At 48.6% G+C, this 20,835-nt stretch overlaps 1 protein-coding gene and 1 long non-coding RNA gene across 5 annotated transcripts in view; one reads left to right on the forward strand and one right to left on the reverse strand.

The window, feature by feature from the left end:
- LOC137571837 (uncharacterized) overlaps positions 1 to 20,835 on the forward strand; it is a 330,761-nt gene that overhangs the window by 53,251 nt on the left and 256,675 nt on the right. For all 3 annotated transcript variants that reach the window (XM_068281532.1, XM_068281533.1, XM_068281534.1), the window contains exons 21-22: positions 717 to 842; positions 2,665 to 2,821. In XM_068281532.1, coding sequence (XP_068137633.1) covers positions 717 to 842; positions 2,665 to 2,821 — 283 coding nt within the window. The remainder of the gene's footprint in view (positions 1 to 716; positions 843 to 2,664; positions 2,822 to 20,835) is intronic.
- Positions 1 to 20,835, reverse strand: part of LOC137571838 (uncharacterized) — a 68,051-nt gene that overhangs the window by 5,584 nt on the left and 41,632 nt on the right. The gene's annotated exons all lie outside the window — the stretch shown is intronic.

Here is a 20,835-nt window from a genome sequence, read left to right on the forward strand (position 1 = left end):
GTACACATAATTAAATGCTTTATTTAAAAAATGACAGTTCCCCCAAAATGCTTTGGTACATGCTTCTAAACACATGTACCAAACATAATCTTTGGGGGTCTTGTTAAAATCTTTATTGAAGACCCATTAAAAACTGTTTACTCTGCTGCACTACCACCACAGTATGGAAGTAACAGGATCCCTATCAAGTGTGTCTTTAAATCTCCACAGGGAGATCTGAACCAATGAGAATCCCCTTTGAAGATCCTATTGAGGTGGAATGTAAAAAAGGGTTTCTTTTTATGTTGTTTGGTAAAAATGCAGGGGGGTTGACACACTGTTTTCTCTCCCACTTTTTTTTTTTTTTGAGTAATAAGGTAAAAATAATAACCGAAAGAAAAGTGATATGTGCTAAGACCTACGGTAGAACAAAAAGCTTTAGTGGTAATCTAGGCTAAATTTTGAAGTTAATGAATGAATGGATGATACCACACTTCTAAAATGACATATTGAAGGGTAACACAAAATATGTCCATTTATCACAAGCTATTTTTTTTTTGTAATATGGCAAGGTAGCTCTCACTCAATACTTTTTGCTTAATTGTACTTGAATTTGCATGTGTTACACTATTGATAGCTCTTGAGATCAATTTACTGGAATTAGACCCAAAGTGCAAAAGAAACAGAGAATTCTTTGAGGTAATTTAGTTCTTATGCATATTATTTTATATTTTCAGAGTCCAGCTGAGTTTGCACAGTTTATGCAACTGATATTGATGGAAAAGAAAACTAAATTAGAAGATATGGCATCTGTCATAAGAAATGGTTTTGACGATATCCTAAAAATACTTAAGACTTTTCAGGTAATATTGAGTGGCTTGGCCACAAGCAGTGTGATCTATAAATATATGTCCTGTATGCATATTTATTTATTGTGAAAATGTAAGGTAGATTAAAGTAGGCATGCATCTAATCAACTATGGGGTTGATGCATGAAAGTGCAGTAATATTGCCATGCACAGACATTGCATGACAATATTACCCTTACTACCGGCATTGTGTACCACCAGTTACACTATTAGCATAAACCAGGGTACTCAACTAGCATGACCGTTGCTATGGTAACGTGCGTTACTAACGATCGTTACTGTTAGTAGTGCATGTTACCTTAGCAAAGGTCACACTAGCCAAGTACCAGGGGTCATGCTAATAGCGTAACTAGCGGTATACAGTGCCAGTAGTAAGGGTAATATTTTTGTGCGGTGTTTGCGTGGCAATTTTGCCGCATGTTCTTCTATAGGACTGTTCACTGTCCATGCAGATCACAAACCACGTGCAGTGCATGAAACACATGGAAACAGTTGGTGTGGAAGACACATGCATTTAGTGTTTGGGTTCAGTTAAAGCTCAGGCTGAACATTTGATTATGTGTCAACGTTTGTCAGGGAAAAGAATAAGATGGTGGCATATTAGATTGAGCCAGTTTGTTTTGCTTTTAAGATGAGAAAAATAAGGGTCATTAGATTCTGTTTTATACATTGTTCAGTATTTACAGTAATTGTATTGAATGAATTTATACCAACTTTAACAACTAGGATACCTGTTATCTTGTCTTTCTAATGTGCATTGCTTTTTACACAAAAAGAACCCTATAAATTCATAGTTCTCTGTTTGTGCACTTTGTAAATATATTCTATGTACTTTCAATTAGTGTTTAAAAACTTAAATGTAAAAAAATGGATCTGGCAATTACAGTATATATTTGTACATTCCCTTCATAAGTAAGTATGGAGTGGAGAGAATACGTATAAAACAAATGTGACAAAATTGTAAAAACCAGAGTAATGATGTAGATTGCCACAGAGGAGCCAAGACTCATACATACCACTATGAGAAGCAGTGACTTATTAAGGTGACGATAACTGTTTTACAGTTGCTAATTCAGTGAATTATTGCCTCAGTGATTCACAGGTCACACAGCTTACAGTGTATAAGGGATCTGATTGGTTAAGGTCGTGGAAGTGATGATGTGATTATTTAAAGGGAACCTGAAGCGAAAAGTATATGGAGGCTGCCATACTATTTGAATTTAAACAATACTAGTTACCTGGCAGCCCTGCTGATCTATTTGGCTGCAGTAGTGTATGAATAACACTAAAAAGAAGCATGCAGCTATTCTTGTCAGATCTGACAATATTGTCAATAACATCTGATCTTCTGCGTGCTTGTTCAGGGTCTATGGATAAAAGTATTAGAGGCAGAGGATCAGCAACACAGCTAGGCAACTGGTATTGCTTATAAGGCAATAAATATGGCAGCCTCCACATACCTCTTGCTTCAGGTTCTCTTTAAGCCACCTGCTAATGTTATTTAATAATTGTGGATTCCAGTTAGTTAAATAATTCATAATCATTAGTGTTATGTACATGAAACACTCAAACATTTTAGTTTCAAGGCTGTATTCCACAAAGATGCTGGAAAAATAGCTAATTACGATGTATAGCTACAGACTTCAACATTCTGTCCATGGGAGGAGAATGTGCCCCTGCCCCAGAACCCATGCAGAACCCTATTGCACTGTGCAACACTTGATACATTCCACTCAGTGAATCTGTGTTTAGAATGATGTTATATGAATACTACCTGTATAAACGAGTGACAGTATATATTATATCTGAGTTTCAGGAATCTGGGGTGGAAAATAACAGGCCATCTGCTTCTGTGAGCTCTACAGCTTCTAATTCCTGGATGAAAAAAAGCGCACATAAACCACAGACATTGTCCTTATCCTCACATAACTCCAGTGTGGATTATCCAGAAGAAATCACCAGTCAAGTCCTGGGTGCGTAGTTTGTGTACTGATTGCTCTTTATGTGTCCAGTCAGTTCAATGTTCCAGATACTACTTTATTAAATAGCAAGACGTTGGGGGAGATTTACAAGAACACATGCAAAGGACAATGGAGCAAGCATGGAGCAGCTGCCCACAGCAACCAGTCAGATTGCTTGTTTTATGTAACAGATAATTTCTGATGATCTCCAGTTTTCCTCACACCATCCTTTTAAATAGACATTTTAACATATCAAATTAATTCGAATATTTGTTTAAAACTAGTCATTTTAAGAAGTCTTACAGAGTAACAAAGCTCTAGATGAGGACTTCCTATTTTGAACTCAGTTCCACTTTAATACAGCAGTTCGGCATTGAATGTTTATATACAAAGTTCAATGACTACACACTACTAGAGATAGCTCGAACCTCCGATTTTCAGTTCGCGAACCTTGAACGCGAACCTCTGCAAAAAGTTCGGTTCGGGCAAACTTTTCGAACCACAATAGACTTCAATGGGGAGGCGAACTTCGAAAACTAGAAACACTTATGCTGGCCACAAAAGTGATGGAAAAGATGTTTCAAGGGGTCTAACATCTGAGTTTTTGCATGGAGGAGTGGGATACACACCAAGTCCCAGGGAAAATCTGGATTTGATGCACAGCAGCGTTTTAAGGACAAGAAATCACATTGAATGCTAAATTGCAGGCCTAAAGTGCTTTAAAACATCTTGAATGTGTATACATCAATCAGGGAGTGTAATTAGAGTACTGCTTCACACTGACAGACCAAACTCACTGTGTAACGCACCGCAAACAGCTGTTTGTGTAGTGACGGCCGTGCTGGACTACTGCGCATCATGGCGAGATTGCTCTTTCTCACTCAGTGATGTCAGGTAATGTCTGACTGCTTTATAAACTTTCGATGGTTCTTTCTCTACCATTGTTAAAGCTTACATCTAATTTTTTTAAATACTTGTTCTGCTTGCTGTTCAGTACCTTTAACGAGAATCTGTTATGGAGGGGCAAGTCTGCCATTAATTCAACTGTGTGACTGATAAACTTTCGATATTACTTTCTCAGTACCATGGTGACCACGGGTAATGGCCGGGGAATCAGGGTTTGATTCCGGTCCGGAGTGGGAGCCTCAGAAACGGGAGGTATTGACGAAAAATAACAATACAGGAGGACTTTTGAGGCCCTGCTGTATATGAGACGAATCAACTTTAAATCCTTTAACGAGAATCTGTTATGGAGGGCAAGTCTGCCATTCATTTAACTGTGTGACTGATAAACAAGTTTCCATATTACTTTCCCAGTACCATGGTGACCACAGGTAATGGCCGGGGAATCAGGGTTCGATTCCGGTCTGGAGTGGGAGCCTGAGAAATGGCTACCACCACACATCCAAGGAAGGCAGCAGGCACGCTGGGGGCAAAGGAGCAGGAATGGCTACCACCACACATCCAAGGGAGGCAGCAGGCATGGCATGCAAGTCCCAACTCAGGGAGGTAGTGACAAAAATAACAATACAGAAGGACTTTCGAGGCCCTGCTGTATATGAGACGAATCAACTTTAAATCCTTTAACGAGAATCTGTTATGGAGGGCAAGTCTGCCATCCATTCAAGTGAAAGGTATGCACTGACTGCCAGGTATAATACAATGTGCAGTCACAGATGCAGTGAAAGGTATGCAGCGACTGCAAACAGCTGTTTGTGTAGTGACGGCCGTGCTGGACTGGTGTGCACCATGGCGAGAGTGCAGGTGATGGTGGCTTTCCAGCCCATATGGTCGCCGGGCTGAGGTAGCTCAGTGACAGAACAGTGACTGTCCAGCTGATCGAATTTGGTCTGTCCACAATGAAGCAACAACCTTATTATCTTGGGTGTGCCCCCCCCCCCCCCCCCCGAGACACTCATATAGTCGGCGGTCATTGCTTCATTGTGATACGCAAGCCCCTTCACTGCGGCAAGGTAACAATCACGAAGGGGAATTGACACATGTACATGCCTTTTGTTTTGTTGTTGCAGCAGCAGTGAAGCCAGAAAAATTAGGCAGGCATGTACATGCACCAGAAAAATTATTATAGCGGCCGCTGCTAGCAAAAAATTCAGGAATCCGCCTGGAGTCCTGGACCCTGTTGGTGGTGGTGGAAAAGGCAGTAAAGCGGCCGGCAGGCAGGGACCGACTTTGTCTTGGAGGCAGGCAGTCACACAGCGTGCAGGCAGAGATGCTGTGTGTGGGGGCCGATTTAGTCTTCGTGCGGGCAGTAGCCCTCCGGGATCCATGCCTCATTCATTTTGATAAAGGTGAGGTACTGAACACTTTTGTGACCTAGGCGACTTCTCTTCTCAGTGACAATGCTTCCAGCTGCGCTGAAGGTCCTTTATGACAGGACGCTTAAGGCAGGGCAAGACAGAAGTTGGATGGCAAATTGTGACAGCTCTGGCCACAGGCAGTGGTGCTCAGCAGAGCTCGAATATTCGAGTAGCTCGAATATTCGAGCTCTTTTTCAGCTATTCGAGCTCGGTATTCGAGCTCCGAATAGCTGTAGCTATTCGAATGGGCTATTCGAGTACACTCGAATAGCCCATTCACTATTCGAGCTATTCGAGCAAACGGCGCTATTCGAGCTCGGTACCGAGCTCGAATAGCGTCATAGCCCAGATTGATGTCCTTAGAGCCAATCAGAGGGCTCCCAGGCCCTCTGACGGCAGCCAATCACAGAGGGGGACCCTGGCCAGCCCCTACCCTATAAATAGCGGCCGCCATGTTCCGTTTCTCCGTGCTTGCCTGAGACTTGTACAGAGAGAGAGTTGCTCCTTTGTGCTTTGGCTTAGCAAGAGCTCTATTGTGGTCATTTACCTAGCGTTTTTGCTCACATACACCTCCTATACACACCTATATTGTTGTTAGTTATTTAGACATTGTATTTTAGTTAGTAGCTTGTGTGTTACATTAGAGACAGGCAGCTGCTGCAAGCTTACAGGTTTAGGCCTCAGGGGGGCCTTGCCTCTGTGGGCAGCTGTCCTCTGTTTATTTCTCTCATCTATACCAGTATTTCTGCTGTCCTTTACTAATAGTATTGTAGTTATACTGTACTAGGAGTAGGACACTCACTGACTGTCACTGTTTATAGGCTACTAGCTAGCTCCTGCGTGTGTGCACTCACTCACTGTCTGTGTGTACACACACTCTATTTCCTTCTGATTACTGATAGATTATTGTTAGTTAGTTGTACTTACTTACTACTTACTCTTACTGTACCCGTAGGGACACTCACTGTCACTGTTCATATAGGCTACTAGCTCCTGCGTGTGCGCACTGCACTCACTGTCTGAGTGTACACACACAACACACACTCTATTTCCTTCTGATCGCTGATTGATTATCGTAATTAGTTAGTTGTACTTACTGTTACTACTTACTCTTACTGTACTAGGAGTCTAGGACACTCAGTCACTGTCCATAGGCTACTAGCTCCTGCGTGCGTGCACTCACTGTCTGAGTGTACACACACCCACACTCCATTTCCTTCTGATCGCTGATTGATTATCGTAATTAGTTAGTTGTACTTACTGTTACTACTTACTCTTACTGTACTAGGAGTCTAGGACACTCAGTCACTGTCCATAGGCTACTAGCTCCTGCGTGCGTGCACTCACTGTCTGAGTGTACACACACCACCCACACTCCATTTCCTTCTGATCGCTGATTGATTATTGTAATTAGTTAGTTCTACTTACTGTTACTACTTACTCTTACTGTACTAGGAGTCTAGGACACTCAGTCACTGTGTTCATAGGCTACTAGCTCCTGCGTGCGTGCACTCACTGTCTGAGTGTACACACACCCACACTCCATTTCCTTCTGATCGCTGATTGATTATTGTAATTAGTTAGTTCTACTTACTGTTACTACTTACTCTTACTGTACTAGGAGTCTAGGACACTCAGTCACTGTGTTCATAGGCTACTAGCTCCTGCGTGCGTGCACTCACTGTCTGAGTGTACACACACCCACACTCCATTTCCTTCTGATCGCTGATTGATTATTGTAATTAGTTAGTTCTACTTACTGTTACTACTTACTCTTACTGTACTAGGAGTCTAGGACACTCAGTCACTGTGTTCATAGGCTACTAGCTCCTGCGTGCGTGCACTCACTGTCTGAGTGTACACACACCCACACTCCATTTCCTTCTGATCGCTGATTGATTATCGTAATTAGTTAGTTGTACTTACTGTTACTACTTACTCTTACTGTACTAGGAGTCTAGGACACTCAGTCACTGTGTTCATAGGCTACTAGCTCCTGCGTGCGTGCACTCACTGTCTGTAGTGTACACACACTAAATTTACTTGTGATTACTACTGATTATTGTAACTGCTAGTTGTACTTCCTGACTGTTACTACTTACTTACTGTACTAGGGGACACTCACTCAGTCACCTCACCAACCAACCCACTCCATTAAAGTACCCCACTTTTCACCCGCCCTTTTAAAAAACTTTTGTCTATACGCCCAAAACATTGAAGATGTCTGGAAGTGGCAGCCAGCGCGGTTTGGGCAAGGGGAAGGGCAGCAAGGGAATCAGGAGGAGAGGGAGCAGCATTGTGGCAAGCCGCGGCCGCGGGCGCACCACCATGCACAGTTCCGCAGCAGCAGCAGCAGCGTCAGTGGCTAACATTCCTCCCATAGCCACTGGCCGTGGACGCCTTGGGCGCCGCCCAGCAGGAGCATCTGCAACTCACGCTGCAGAGACACAGCAGCAGCAGCGTGTAGCACCTGCTCCCATTTTCCTCCAGCCGGGTCGGAAACGTCCCATTGAGGAAAAGGATGCAGACACTGTGGTGCAACTCATGACGGAGGATGAGCAGCCCGCCATCAGCTCTGCATCCGAGGCCTCCACCCTCACCACCACCACCACCACCACCACCACCACCCCTGTTCGCAGCAGCCGCCCAGCAGGGCCTGGGGAGGAGGCCAGTTCACCATCAGTCGCCGACCTGTCACTCAGCAGTCTTTTTACCCCAGGCACCATCAGGGTATTGTCTGCTGTTGTTGGCGATTTTGAGGAGGAGATGCTGATGGGCACTTTGGGGGAGGAGGGATTGGACAGCAAGACTGTGGCGACAGTCAAGCGTCCCATCCATGCATCAGGAGAGGAGTTTGGGGGGTCATCATCCCAGCAGGACATGTTTCAGGAGGGGCATGATGATGATGACCCGGTGACAGACAGAGACTGGGTGCCACCACCTCCAGGGGATGTCGTCCTCAGCAGCTCTGAGGAGGAGGAGGAGGATGCGCTTGTGGGCCTTGCAAGGAGGCGCATCATTGCAAGCATTGGCAGCGTCCCACAGCCTGCTTGTGTCTCAGGCTCAGCAGCAGCAGCAGCAGCATCAGCCAGTACCACCACCAGCCGCACCCAAGCCCCCCCCCAACCACCACAGGGAGACAGGCAGCAGCGCTTCCATGCCATAGGGGGATGTTTCTGTCACCAATCTGGCGGTTTTTCACCATGCCCACTGTGTACAGCAAGTACGCCACTTGCAACCACTGTCAGCGGAAGTTGAGCAGAGGTGCAGACCCCTTAAAGTTCAGCACCAGCTCGCTCATCAACCACCTTGCGGCTAAACATTTCCACCAGCATGAGGAGTTCCAGAGGCTGAAGGCATCTGGTGCTGGCAGTGGCACCACACCCATCACTGCACAGCCTTCAGCAGCAGCAGCAGCAACAGCAGCCACCCGCCCTCCTGCTCCTCCAGCAGCACCAGCAGGAGTGCGGAAACGCACTGCTCCTCCCCCCTCTGCAACTCCTGCCACCGACACTGAGGCCTGTTCTGGCAGCCAGTCCTCAGTGGCCTCCTCTGCTGTGTCTGCTGATTCCCGTGTCAGCAAAAGGCCACGCCAGAGCCTTTTGAGCGAGTCCTTCCAGGGGGTGGTTAGGGCTCTGCCTCCCAGCAGCCGTCGCGTGCGGCAGCTGAACGGCTTGCTGGCACGGGCCATGTGCTCCCAACTCCTGCCGTACACGCTCGTGCAGGAGGGGAGCGACATTCGTGCGCTGCTTGCTTGCGCAGCCCCAGACTGGCAGCTCCCCAGCAGACACTTCTTTGCCCGCAAGGCCATTCCTGCACTGCACCGCTTTGTGATGGCCAATGTGGAGCGAGGGCTGGAGCACGCGGTTGGTGAAAGGGTCCACGTCACCATGGACTCCTGGAGCAGCCGCTTCGGGACAGGCCGCTACCTGTCCTTCACTGTCCACTGGGTCAGCTTGGTGGAAGGGGGTGAGGATGGGAGAGCAGCAGCGGGCACAGCAGCAGCAGCAACACAGTGGGTGGTGCCACCCCGCAGGGTCAGGGGAACTGCAGCAGGTTCCTCCGATCCTCTGCCATCCTCCGGCACACCTGGCCAAACCCCCCGCCTCAGCAGCAGCGTGAAGGCCCGCCACTGCCAAGCGCTGCTGCACTTGGTCAGCCTTGGGAAGACCAAGCTGACGGCAACCCATGTGTTGGCCAAACTCCAGGAGCAGGAGAGGATTTGGCTGACCCCCAGAGGCCTCAGAGTCGGAGAGGTGGTGGCCGACAATGGGGCCAATCTGGTTGCCGCAATAGACAGGGGAAACCTGACCCACATCCCCTGTCTTGCCCACGTGCTGAACCTGGTGGTGCAGAAGTTCCTGCGCACCTACCAGGGGATGGGCGAACTGCTGGAAACGGCAAGGAATGTTGTGCGTCACTTCCGGCGCTCGGCTGCAGCCTGTGCGAGCCTGGAAGACGTGCAAAAGGAGCTGGATCTGCCACGCCATCGGCTGATCCTTGACGTTCCGACTCGCTGGAACTCCACCCTGGCGATGTTGGAGCGTCTGGTTGAACAGAGGCACGCTGTCAAACAGTACCTTGCCCTGGCCACTGTTTCCGCAGCTCAGAGAAGGGACAAGACCAGCAACATCCCGTCCATCGTCCCCGATGATGACTGGAGGCACATGCAGCAGGTGTGCTTTGTGCTGGCTCCCTTCCTGCAGGCCACAAACATGGTGAGCAGGGACCATGCTATGGTCTGCGAGTGGGTGCCCCTGGTTTCTCTGCTGAACAGGGCCCTCGATGCTTTGCTGGAACAGGGAGCGGCAGCCTTGGACCAGCAGGAGCGGCAACCAGCTGCGCAGTCCACCTCTGAGGGGGAGGAGGAGGAGGACTTGGTGGAGGTCCCTGACCTGGCTGCTGATGAGAGGGATCAGCACAGCGCAGCTGAGTTGGTGCGGGGGTGGAGAGAGGATGAGGCGGCAGAGGAGGAGGATGAGGACAGCACTGACGTCGATGTGCCAGCAGACGTGGCCCGCCTCTTCCCAATGGCAGCGCACATGCTGACGTGCCTGCGCAGGGACCCCAGGGTGATCCAGATGAAGCAGAGGGAGGACATCTGGATCAGCATGATGTTGGACCCACGCCTCAAGGGGAAGTTGAGCCAGTTCCTGCCGCCTGCAGGAGGAGACCCAGCGCAACAAATAAGGAGCTTGCAGCAGGCCCTTGTTGAGCGCTTGGAGGAAGCCTTCCCCCAGCCTTCCACCCCCACTGTCCAGCAGCCAGCACAGAGGCAGCAGCAGGTGCCTGCATCCAGCAGCAGCAAGCGCCCCACAGACCTGCTGTCTCTCAGCCACGAGCTCTACAGGACTGTAGAGGCTCCGGCAGCAGTGACTAGAGAGGAGATGCATGCAGCAGCATCCTCCTCCGGTCACAGCCAGCGCCTGACCCGCATGGTGGCTGACTACATGGGGTCGTACAGCGGGCTTGACAGCGATGCCCCTGTTGATCCCATGGAGTATTGGGTCAAGCGCATGGAGATCTGGAGCGAGCTGGCGCAGTACGCCCTGGAAGTGCTGTCCTGCCCCCCTTCCAGCGTGCTGTCCGAGCGCTGCTTCAGTGCAGCTGGTGGCGTGGTCACCGAGAAACGCTCACGTCTGTCTCACAAGTCTGTGGACAGACTGACGTTTCTCAAGATGAACCAGGCGTGGGTGGAAGGCGAGTTCCTGGCCCCTGTTGTCGGCGAGAGGGGGACATGAACTGGCTGCCGGAACCATCGTTAATGTGCCTTACCACCCTTTACCACCTCCTGGCTCCTGCTCACTAAGCCAGCCTGGTTCACTTTGACTATTACGTCGCCTGCAGCCACACATTTTACACCTACAGTGGGCTGCTGTGTACTGCCCTTCTGCTGTCTGTCTGTGTTTCCCACTGCCAGGGTACACAGAATTACCTTCTTCTGCTGCCACTCTGCCACCAGCTATTACGTCAAACAATAGCTGCTCGCCTACTCCTCCATTCCTCCTCCTGCTGCTGCTGTCTGTCTGTGTTTCCCACTGCCAGGGTACACAGATGATTTACCTTCTGCTGCCACTCTGCCACCAGCTATTACGTCAAACAATAGCTGCTCGCCTACTCCTCCATTCCTTCTCCTGCTGCTGCTGTCTGTCTGTGTTTCCCACTGCCAGGGTACACAGATGATTTACCTTCTGCTGCCACTCTGCCACCAGCTATTACGTCAAACAATAGCTATATTGGTTGTAAAACCAAAAACCAAAAAACCATAAAAAAAAAAAGGTTTAATTTTTCTGAGGTGCCCAGGTTGAAAACTGTGTTGTCCCAGTTGTGTATTGGACACAATGTGGGCTGCACGACCGCTGTCTGGGACCTCCTGTTGTGTTTATTTACAGCCCTGGTATCACCGCTAGGTACCAGGGCTATTATGTCACGCTGCCTACCTGCTGCCACACTCACACTGCTCCTCCATACTTCCTCCTGCTGCTGCTGCTGCTGTCTGTCTGTGTTTCCCACTGCCAGGGTACACAGATTATTTACCTTCTGCTGCCACTCTGCCACCAGCTATTACGTCAAACAATAGCTGCTCACATTACTCCTCCATTCCTCCTGCTGCTGTTGCTGTCTGTCTGTGTTTCCCACTGCCAGGGTACACAGAATTACCTTCTTCTGCTGCCACTCTGCCACCAGCTATTACGTCAAACAATAGCTATATTGGTTGTAAAACCAAAAACCAAAAAACCATAAAAAAAAAAAAAAGGTTTAATTTTTCTGAGGTGCCCAGGTTGAAAACTGTGTTGTCCCAGTTGTGTATTGGACACAATGTGGGCTGCACGACCGCTGTCTGGGACCTCCTGTTGTGTTTATTTACAGCCCTGGTATCACCGCTAGGTACCAGGGCTATTATGTCACGCTGCCTACCTGCTGCCACACTCACACTGCTCCTCCATACCTCCTCCTGCTGCTGCTGCTGCTGTCTGTCTGTGTTTCCCACTGCCAGGGTACACAGATGATTTACCTTCTGCTGCCACTCTGCCACCAGCTATTACGTCAAACAATAGCTGCTCACATTACTCCTCCATTCCTCCTGCTGCTGTTGCTGTCTGTCTGTGTTTCCCACTGCCAGGGTACACAGAATTACCTTCTTCTGCTGCCACTCTGCCACCAGCTATTACGTCAAACAATAGCTATATTGGTTGTAAAACCAAAAACCAAAAAACCATAAAAAAAAAAAGGTTTAATTTTTCTGAGGTGCCCAGGTTGAAAACTGTGTTGTCCCAGTTGTGTATTGGACACAATGTGGGCTGCACGACCGCTGTCTGGGACCTCCTGTTGTGTTTATTTACAGCCCTGGTATCACCGCTAGGTACCAGGGCTATTATGTCACGCTGCCTACCTGCTGCCACACTCACACTGCTCCTCCATACCTCCTCCTGCTGCTGCTGCTGCTGTCTGTCTGTGTTTCCCACTGCCAGGGTACACTACACAGATGATTTACCTTCTGCTGCCACTCTGCCACCAGCTATTACGTCAAACAATAGCTGCTCACATTACTCCTCCATTCCTCCTGCTGCTGTTGCTGTCTGACTGTGTTTCCCACTGCCAGGGTACACAGAATTACCTTCTGCTGCCACTCTGCCACCAGCTATTACGTCAAACAATAGCTATATTGGTTGCAAAACCAAAACCAAACAAACCATTAAAAAAAAAAAAAGGTTTAATTTTTCTGAGGTGCCCGGGTTGAAAACTGTGTTGTCCCAGTTGTGTATTGGACACAATGTGGGCTGCACGACCGCTGTCTGGGACCTCCTGTTGTGTTTATTTACAGCCCTGGTATCACAGCTAGGTACCAGGGCTATTATGTCACGGCGAGCTGCCTGCCTCATTGACTGCCTGCTGCCACACACTCATCCTCCTCCTCCTGCTGCTGAATTTACCTCCTGCTGTCTGTGTGTTTCCACTGCCAGGGAGCACATACAATGGCGCTTCCAACATGCGTGCGCCCACCAGCTATTTGTTACGCTCAAAAATAGCTGCATTTCTTTAAAAAAAAAATTGAAAAGAGAAATACGTGAAGAAGAAGACGATATTGAAAAAGAAGGAGAAGATGAAGATGAAGAAGAAGATGAAGAAGAAGATGAAAAAGAAGAAGAAGATGAAGAAGATGAAGAAGAAGAAGATGAAGAAGAAGAAGATGAAGAAGAAGAAGATGAAGAAGAAGAAGAAGAAGAAGATGAAGAAGATGATGAAGAAGATGAAGAAGAAGAAGAAGAAGAAGAAGAAGAAGAAGATGAAGAAGAAGAAGAAGAAGATGAAGAAGAAGAAGAAGAAGAAGATGAAGAAGAAGAAGATGAAGAAGAAGAAGAAGAAGATGAAGAAGAAGAAGAAGAAGATGAAGAAGAAGAAGATGAAGAAGAAGAAGATGAAGAAGAAGAAGATGAAGAAGAAGAAGAAGATGAAGATGAAGAAGAAGAAGAAGATGAAGAAGATGAAGAAGAAGATGATGAAGAAGAAGAAGAAGATGATGAAGAAGAAGAAGAAGAAGATGATGAAGAAGAAGAAGATGATGAAGAAGAAGAAGAAGAAGAAGACAATATAGAAGAAGAAGAAGAAGATATAGAAGAAGAAGATCTAGAAGAAGAAGAAGAAAGATAAAGAAGAAGAAGAACAAGTATATACAGTAACACTACTGAACAAAATTAAGGACACAACTTCTCTTTCCACAATTTTTTTTAAAGGAACATCCCCACATAATCACTTGCTGTTGTTACTTGGAAAAAAAGATGTTTCTTGCATCATTCACCCTCAAAACAAGTGTTGGAAGCTATTTAAGGCCAATTCGAATAGTCAGCTCGAATAGTGAGCTCGAATACCGACTCGAATAGTGAGCTCGAAGTCCGAGGTCGAATCGAATAGTAAAAATTATTCGACTCGAATATTCGACTGACCTCGAATAATTTACTATTCGAATTCGACCAAACTCGAATTTTAAAAAGGGGTATTTGAGCATCACTAGCCACAGGTCAAGCCTGTGCACCCAGTAGTCCAGGGGTTCATCGCTGCTCGCAGTGTCTACATCAACACTTAAGGCCTGCCGGTCGAGACGTTGGTGGAGGGTGGATCCGGAAGGGCTAAGGCGTCTCTACTAAAGAATGTCCGCATGTCCGACATCACCATGAGATCGCTAGAGCGTCCTGTCCTTGCCTGCGTAGACATGGGAGAAGGATTACTGGCAGTGGTACCTTTATTGCATTGTGCTGTGACATCACCCTTAAACGCACTGTAAAGCGTAGTTGCCAGCTTGTTCTGAAAGTGCTGCAACCTTTATGCCTTCTGGTGAATTAGAAAAATTTCCGCCACTTTGTGCCTATACCGAGGGTCTAGTAGCGTGGCCACCCAGTACAGCTCATTCCCCTTGAGTTTTTTTATACGGGGGTCCCTCAACAGGCTGGACAGCATGAAAGATGCCATCTGCACAAAGTTGGGTGCAGACGTACTATCCATCTCCTCTTGCACTTCCTCAGTGATGTCAGCTAAGTTTTCCTCCTCCCCCCAGCCACGAACAATACCATGGGAAAGTTGAGCAGCGCAAGCCCCCTGCGACACCTGCTGTGGTTGTTCTTTCGCCTCCTTCTGCAAAAAAAACAACACCTTTCTCATCATCTGACTCCTCTTCCCCACATGACTCCTCCTCCTCCTCCTCCCCCCCCTCCCTTCCTCTGTGCTGCCGCAGGTGTTGAGGAATCATTTGCTTCTGTGAGAACTGATCCCACAACTCTTCCTTCTGTTCCAGTTCATGCTCCTCCACAGCTTGATCCACCACCACTCTACGCACGGCACGCTCCAGGAAGAAAGTATATGGGATCAAGTCGCTGATGGCACCTTCACTGCGACTCACCAGGTTTGTCACCTCCTCAAACGGCCGCATGAGCCTGCAGGCATTTTGCATGAGTGTCCAGTACTTCGGCCAGAACATCGCCATCTCCCCAGAGCATGTCTTTTGACTGTAGTTGTAGAGATACTGTTTGACGGCTTTCTCCTGTTGTAGCAGACAGTTGAACATCAGGAGCGTTGAATTCCAGCGAGTCGGGCTATTGCAAAACAAGCGCCTCACCGGCAAGTTGTTTCTCCGTTGAATATCGGAAAAGCGTGCCATGGCCGTGTAAGACCGCCTGAAATACCCACACACCTTCCTGGACTGCTTTAGGACGTCCTCTAAGCCTGGGTACTTAGACACAAATCTCTGAATTATGAGATTCAGCACGTGCCATGCAGGGTACATGTGTCAACTTCCCCAAATTCAAAGCCGAAATGAGATTGGTGCCGTTGTCACACATCACGTTGCTGATCTCCATTTGGTGTGGGGTCAGTCACTGATCCACCTGTTTGTTCAGAGCAGCCAGGAGAGTTGCTCCAGTGTGACTCTCCGCTTTGAGGCAAGGCATGTCTAAGATGGCGTGACACCATCGTACCTGGCATGCAGCATAGGCCCTGGGGAGCTGGGGCTGTGTACCTGGAGAGGAGATCGCAGCACCAGTATACTTGAACTGCCACTCAGCCGAGGAGGATGACAGCGAAGAGGATGTAGCAGGAGGAGAGGAGGTGGCAGCAAGCCTGCCTGCAAGCCGTGGAGGTGTCACAACTAGGTCCGCTGCACAGCCATGTACTCCCTGCTTGCCAGCGGTCACCAGGTTGACCCAATTGGCTGTGTAAGTAATGTACCTGCCCTGACCGTGCTTGGCAGACCAGGCATCAGTGGTCAGATGGACCCTTGACCAAATGCTGTGTGCCAGAGATGACACCACTTGCCTTTCAACTTCATGGTACAGTTTGGGTATTGCCTTTTTTGAGAAATAATTGCGGCCTGGTATCTTCCACTGCGGTGTCCCAATGGCCACAAATTTTCGGAAGGCCTCAGAGTCCACCAACTGGTATGGTAACAGCTGGCGAGCTAACAGTTCCGCCAAGCCAGCTGTCAGACGCCGGGCAAGGGGGTGACTGGCAGACATTGGCTTCTTTCGCTGAAAGATTTCCCTCACAGACACCTGGCTGCTGCTGTGTGCAGAGGAGCAGGAACCGCTCAAGGTGAGAGGCGGAGTGGAGGAGGGTGGCTGTGATTGTGAAGGTGCAAGGGAGAAAGCGGCTGAAGATGATGCACCTGAAGGAAGAAGAGGAGAAGGAGGGTGGCTTTGCTTTTGTGTGCTGCTTTTCCTCAGGTGGTCTTCCGATTGCAGTTTGTGCCTTTTCTCCATGTGCCTTCTTAAGGCAGTTGTCCCTACGCGGCTGTTGGCCTTTCCATGGCTCAATTTTTGGCGCAGAGAGAACAGATGACATTGCTCTGATCTAAGGCAGACACACAAAAAAATTTCCAAACCGCTGAGCCCCCATGGGGTGTTGGCACTATGGTGGCATCAGCAACGGGCGTTGAAGGGCATGTTGGCTGGCTGTCCATAGGTGGCGATACATGGCGCTGGACACTGCCACCAGCTGTTTCTGACGACGAGCTCCCCCTGCTCCTTTTAGGAACTTGTCTCCTCCTACTCCTCTCTGACTCCCCCTTTGAACGGTCCCTTTGGTCATCTTGTCTATTAGGATCCCACATGGCATCCGTATCATCATAATCCTCATAATCATCCTCCCCAGCTTCGCTTGCCTCAGACACCTCATAAACTGCACCAACAGCAGGTACTTCATTATCCTCCTCCTCACACCTTACGTCCATAGTGTCGCCTAACTCAGACATATGAGGTGCTGTAACTTGCTTAGCGCCTTCATCTTGTTGTAACAATAATGGCTGTTAATCAGTTAATTCCCCACCAAATAACTCCTGTGAAGTGTCAAATGCAGCGGATGTGCTGCTTGTAGTAGCGCTGGTGGCTGCGGAAGATGAGGTGTTCTGTGTTAAATAGTCAACCACGTCCTGACAATCTTGGGAGTTGATGGGACGTGCCTTCTTTTGAGCACTATACTTTGGGCCAGGGCCGCACGAAATCACGTCAGCACGACCTCGAACAGACCTGGTGGGTGGCCTGCCTCTGGGTCTGCCTCTGGCTCTGCCTCTGCCTGTTGTTTTGTCCATATCGGGAGGAGGGGGGGAGGGGGGAGGTGAAGTGGAAGGTATGCACTGACTTGACTAATACAATGTGCAGTCTCCCAGGTGCAGTGAAAGGTATGCAGTGACTGGTATTACAGTACAATGTGCAGCTGTCACACAGGTGCAGTTAACAGGTATGCACGGACTGGTATATTACACAGCGTGCCGTCACACAGGTACTGTGAACAATTATGCAATGACTAGTATTACAAATTTGCAGCTGTCACACACACCGGTACCGTGAACAGGTGCAGTGACTGGTGGTATAGAACACTGCATGCACTCACATAGGTAGGTGCACTGAACAGGTGGGTATGCAGTGATTGGTATTACAAATGTGCAGCTACCACACACACACACACACACACACACACACACACACACACACACACACACACGTACCGTGAACAGGTGCAGTGACTGGTGGTATATAACACTGCATGCGCTCACGTAGGTAGGTAGGTGCACTGAACAGGTGGGTATGCAGTGATTGGTATTACAAATGTGCAGCTGTCACACACACACGTACTGTCAACAGGTGCAGCATCTGGTGGTATATAAAACTGCGTGTGCTCATGTAGCTAGGTAGGTAGGTGCACTGAACAGGTGGGTATGCAGTGATTGGTATTACCAATGTGCAGCTGTCACACACACAGGTACCGTGAACCGGTGCAGTGACTGGTGGTATATAACACTGCGTGCGCTCACGTAGGTAGGTAGGCGCACTGAACAGGTGGGTATGCAGTGATTGGTATTACAAATGTGCTGCTGTCACACACACAGGTACCATCAACAGGTGCAGCAAGTGGTGGTATATAACACTGCGTGCGCTCACGTAGGTAGGTAGGTGCACTGAACAGGTGGGTATGCAGTGATCGGTATTACAAATGTGCAGCTGTCACACACACAGGTACCGTCAACAGGTGCAGCGACTGGTGGTATATAAAACTGCGTGCGCTCACGTAGGTAGGTAGGTGCACTGAGCAGGTGGGTATGTAGTGATTGGTATTACAAATGTGCAGCTGTCACACACAGGTAGTCACTGAATGTGCTGGGGCTGGCAGTGGCACAGTAGGAATTACCAAGGGGCCAAGGTCCAGCAGCTGCGACTGACTGACAGGGCTGTATATGTGGGACACACACAAAAAAAATAGATCACAAGAACATCATTAGCTCTCACAGGAGCTATTTTGGTAAAAGAGGCGCCCTGGTATATAATAAAAAGCATTTAAAAACAGTTTAAAAGCGAAAAGGTAATGAGGTAGCTTACCTCAATGATGACAAAATCTTTGTAACAACAAAAGATTTTATTAGTGAAAGTACAGGCAACGCGTTTCGTGGGTCTGAGCCCGTTTCCTCAGGCCAATAAGCAGTGCCAAACTAAATGATAAATTCAGCTTAGGGAGCCTCCTTTATCATTTTTATCATAAATATTATGAATTTATCATTTAGTTTGGCACTGCTATTGGCCTGAGGAAGCAGGCTCAGACTCGCGAAACGCGTTGCCTGTGCTTTCACTAATAAAATCTTTTGTTGTTACAAAGATTTTGTCATCATTGAGGTAAGCTACCTCATTACCTTTTCGCTTTTAAACTGTTTTTAAACGCTTTTAATATATACCAGGGCGCCTCTTTTACCAAAATAGTGCATTTAATACCCCCACACGCCACCCATCTGAGGGGTGGAGTCAGAATATCCGTGGTCTACTGTGGCAGAGATCTGTCTCCTTTCTTATCCTAAGGAGTGTGACCACATCCAGGTCCCCAGTGACCCCCCCCCCCCCCGAGTGGAGTCGGGTTTATTGTCTCCACCTGCTTCCTGTGGTTGGTCCTCTGCAACCTACCTATGTGAATCGTCTTTTACTTCTATAATTATCAATTCATGTTTTCCTACTACAGCATTGGGCTCCCCCCCCTTCTTGTCGCCTGTGTATTTTTCCAGAGGATGTTTCAACACCCAAACCAAATCTCAAAAGAGCTGTTGAGGATGAGGAGTGCTTTTTAGCAATAAGTATCAGCAAGAAGGAGCAACCTAACAAGCCTAACACAAGAGCCTAACTAAGCTTTCCCTATGTCAGCAGCCAGGTTCTCTCCCTTAATTACTGCAGCCACACGAGTGAGTGAAAAGGCTGATGCTGCCTGTGTTTTATAAGGGGGGGCGGGGCTCCAGGAGGGAGTGTAGCCTGATTGGCTACCCTGTGTCTGCTGACTGTGATGTATAGGGTCAAAGTTGACCCTAATGATGTAGTATAAGGGGCGGGTCAAACTCGCATATAGTTCGCAGTTCACCGAAGTTTGCACGAATAAGTTCGCGGTCGAACCGCTCGGGCCATCTCTACACACTACTGCTTGGATACATACATATATGTTTTTACAAGTTTTATAAGTTTAACCTTGTCAGTATCTAGTGAATAATTTAAAATGCAGATGCAGAGTGTGAAAAAATAAGTACACCTTTACCACTTCCATAGGAATGAATAACGATAGTAAGTAGTCTCCAGGTACTACTAATCAAATGCACTTGATTAGCTGATTATCTGAAAATGTGACCACCTCCATAAAAGCAGAAGTTTTTGCAATTTGATAGTTTGGAACATTCAGGGTTATGCAGCCTCGGACTGACCCACCGAACTGCCGATGATTCCATCGGTGGGCCCCACCTCCTGGGGGCCCCAGGGGGCACCAGAGCCGTCACAGCGCAGGAAGGCGGGAAATTGGGCACACAGAGCGGCGGGGAGGGGGAAGCTCCCCCCTCCCTCACCTAGGGCCCCCCCTTCCGCACTCCCCCTCCCTCAAAAATTTCAGCCAGTGGCAGCGAGCGGGGAATAGCTTTACCGGCATGATGACGTCAGTCATCAGAGGAGATCCATCACTCTGCGTGCCGCTGGCTGGTCTCCGTCTCCTGCAATGCACTGACCAATCACACTCTCACAGGAAGTACTGCAAGAGCGTGGTTGGTCAGTGCATTGCAGGAGAGATGGAGACCAGCAGAGGTCTGCATGCCAGTAAGCTATTCCCCGCTCGCTGCCGCTGGCTGAAATTTTGGAGGGAGGGGGAGTGCGGAAGGGGGAGCGCGGAAGGGGGGGCCCCTAGGTGAGGGAGGGGGGGAATCTTCCCCCCTCCCCGCCACTTTGTGTGCCCACTGCCCCCCTTCCTGCGCTGTGGGACACCTGTGACCTGCACCTGCGGCCTGCCTACCTAAACGGGGGGGGGGGGGGGAAGCCTCCCCGCCGCTCTGTGGGCCCACTGCCCCCCCTACCAAGCTGGGGGGGAACTTAGACCTACCTAACTGGGGACACCTGTGACCTGCCTACCTAAACTGGGGGGGGGGCTCCAGGTGAGGGAGGGGAGAGCTCCAGGTGAGGGAGGGGGGAGGCTTCCCCCCCTCCCTGCCGCTCTGTGCCCACTGCACCCCCTTCCAGCATGGGGGCCCCCACTAACAGGGGACCTGACTTTGTGGGGATATCTGCCGCCAATTTTATTGCATTTTGTGGGGATATCTGCCGCCAATCTCTTTGCATTTTGTGGGGATATCTGCCGCCAATTTGATTGCATTTTGTGGGGATATCTGCCGCCAATCTATTTGCATTTTGTGGGGATATCTGCCGCCAATTTGAT

Source organism: Hyperolius riggenbachi, chromosome 4 (genome assembly GCF_040937935.1).
Source record: "Hyperolius riggenbachi isolate aHypRig1 chromosome 4, aHypRig1.pri, whole genome shotgun sequence".
Lineage (NCBI taxonomy): Eukaryota > Metazoa > Chordata > Amphibia > Anura > Hyperoliidae > Hyperolius > Hyperolius riggenbachi.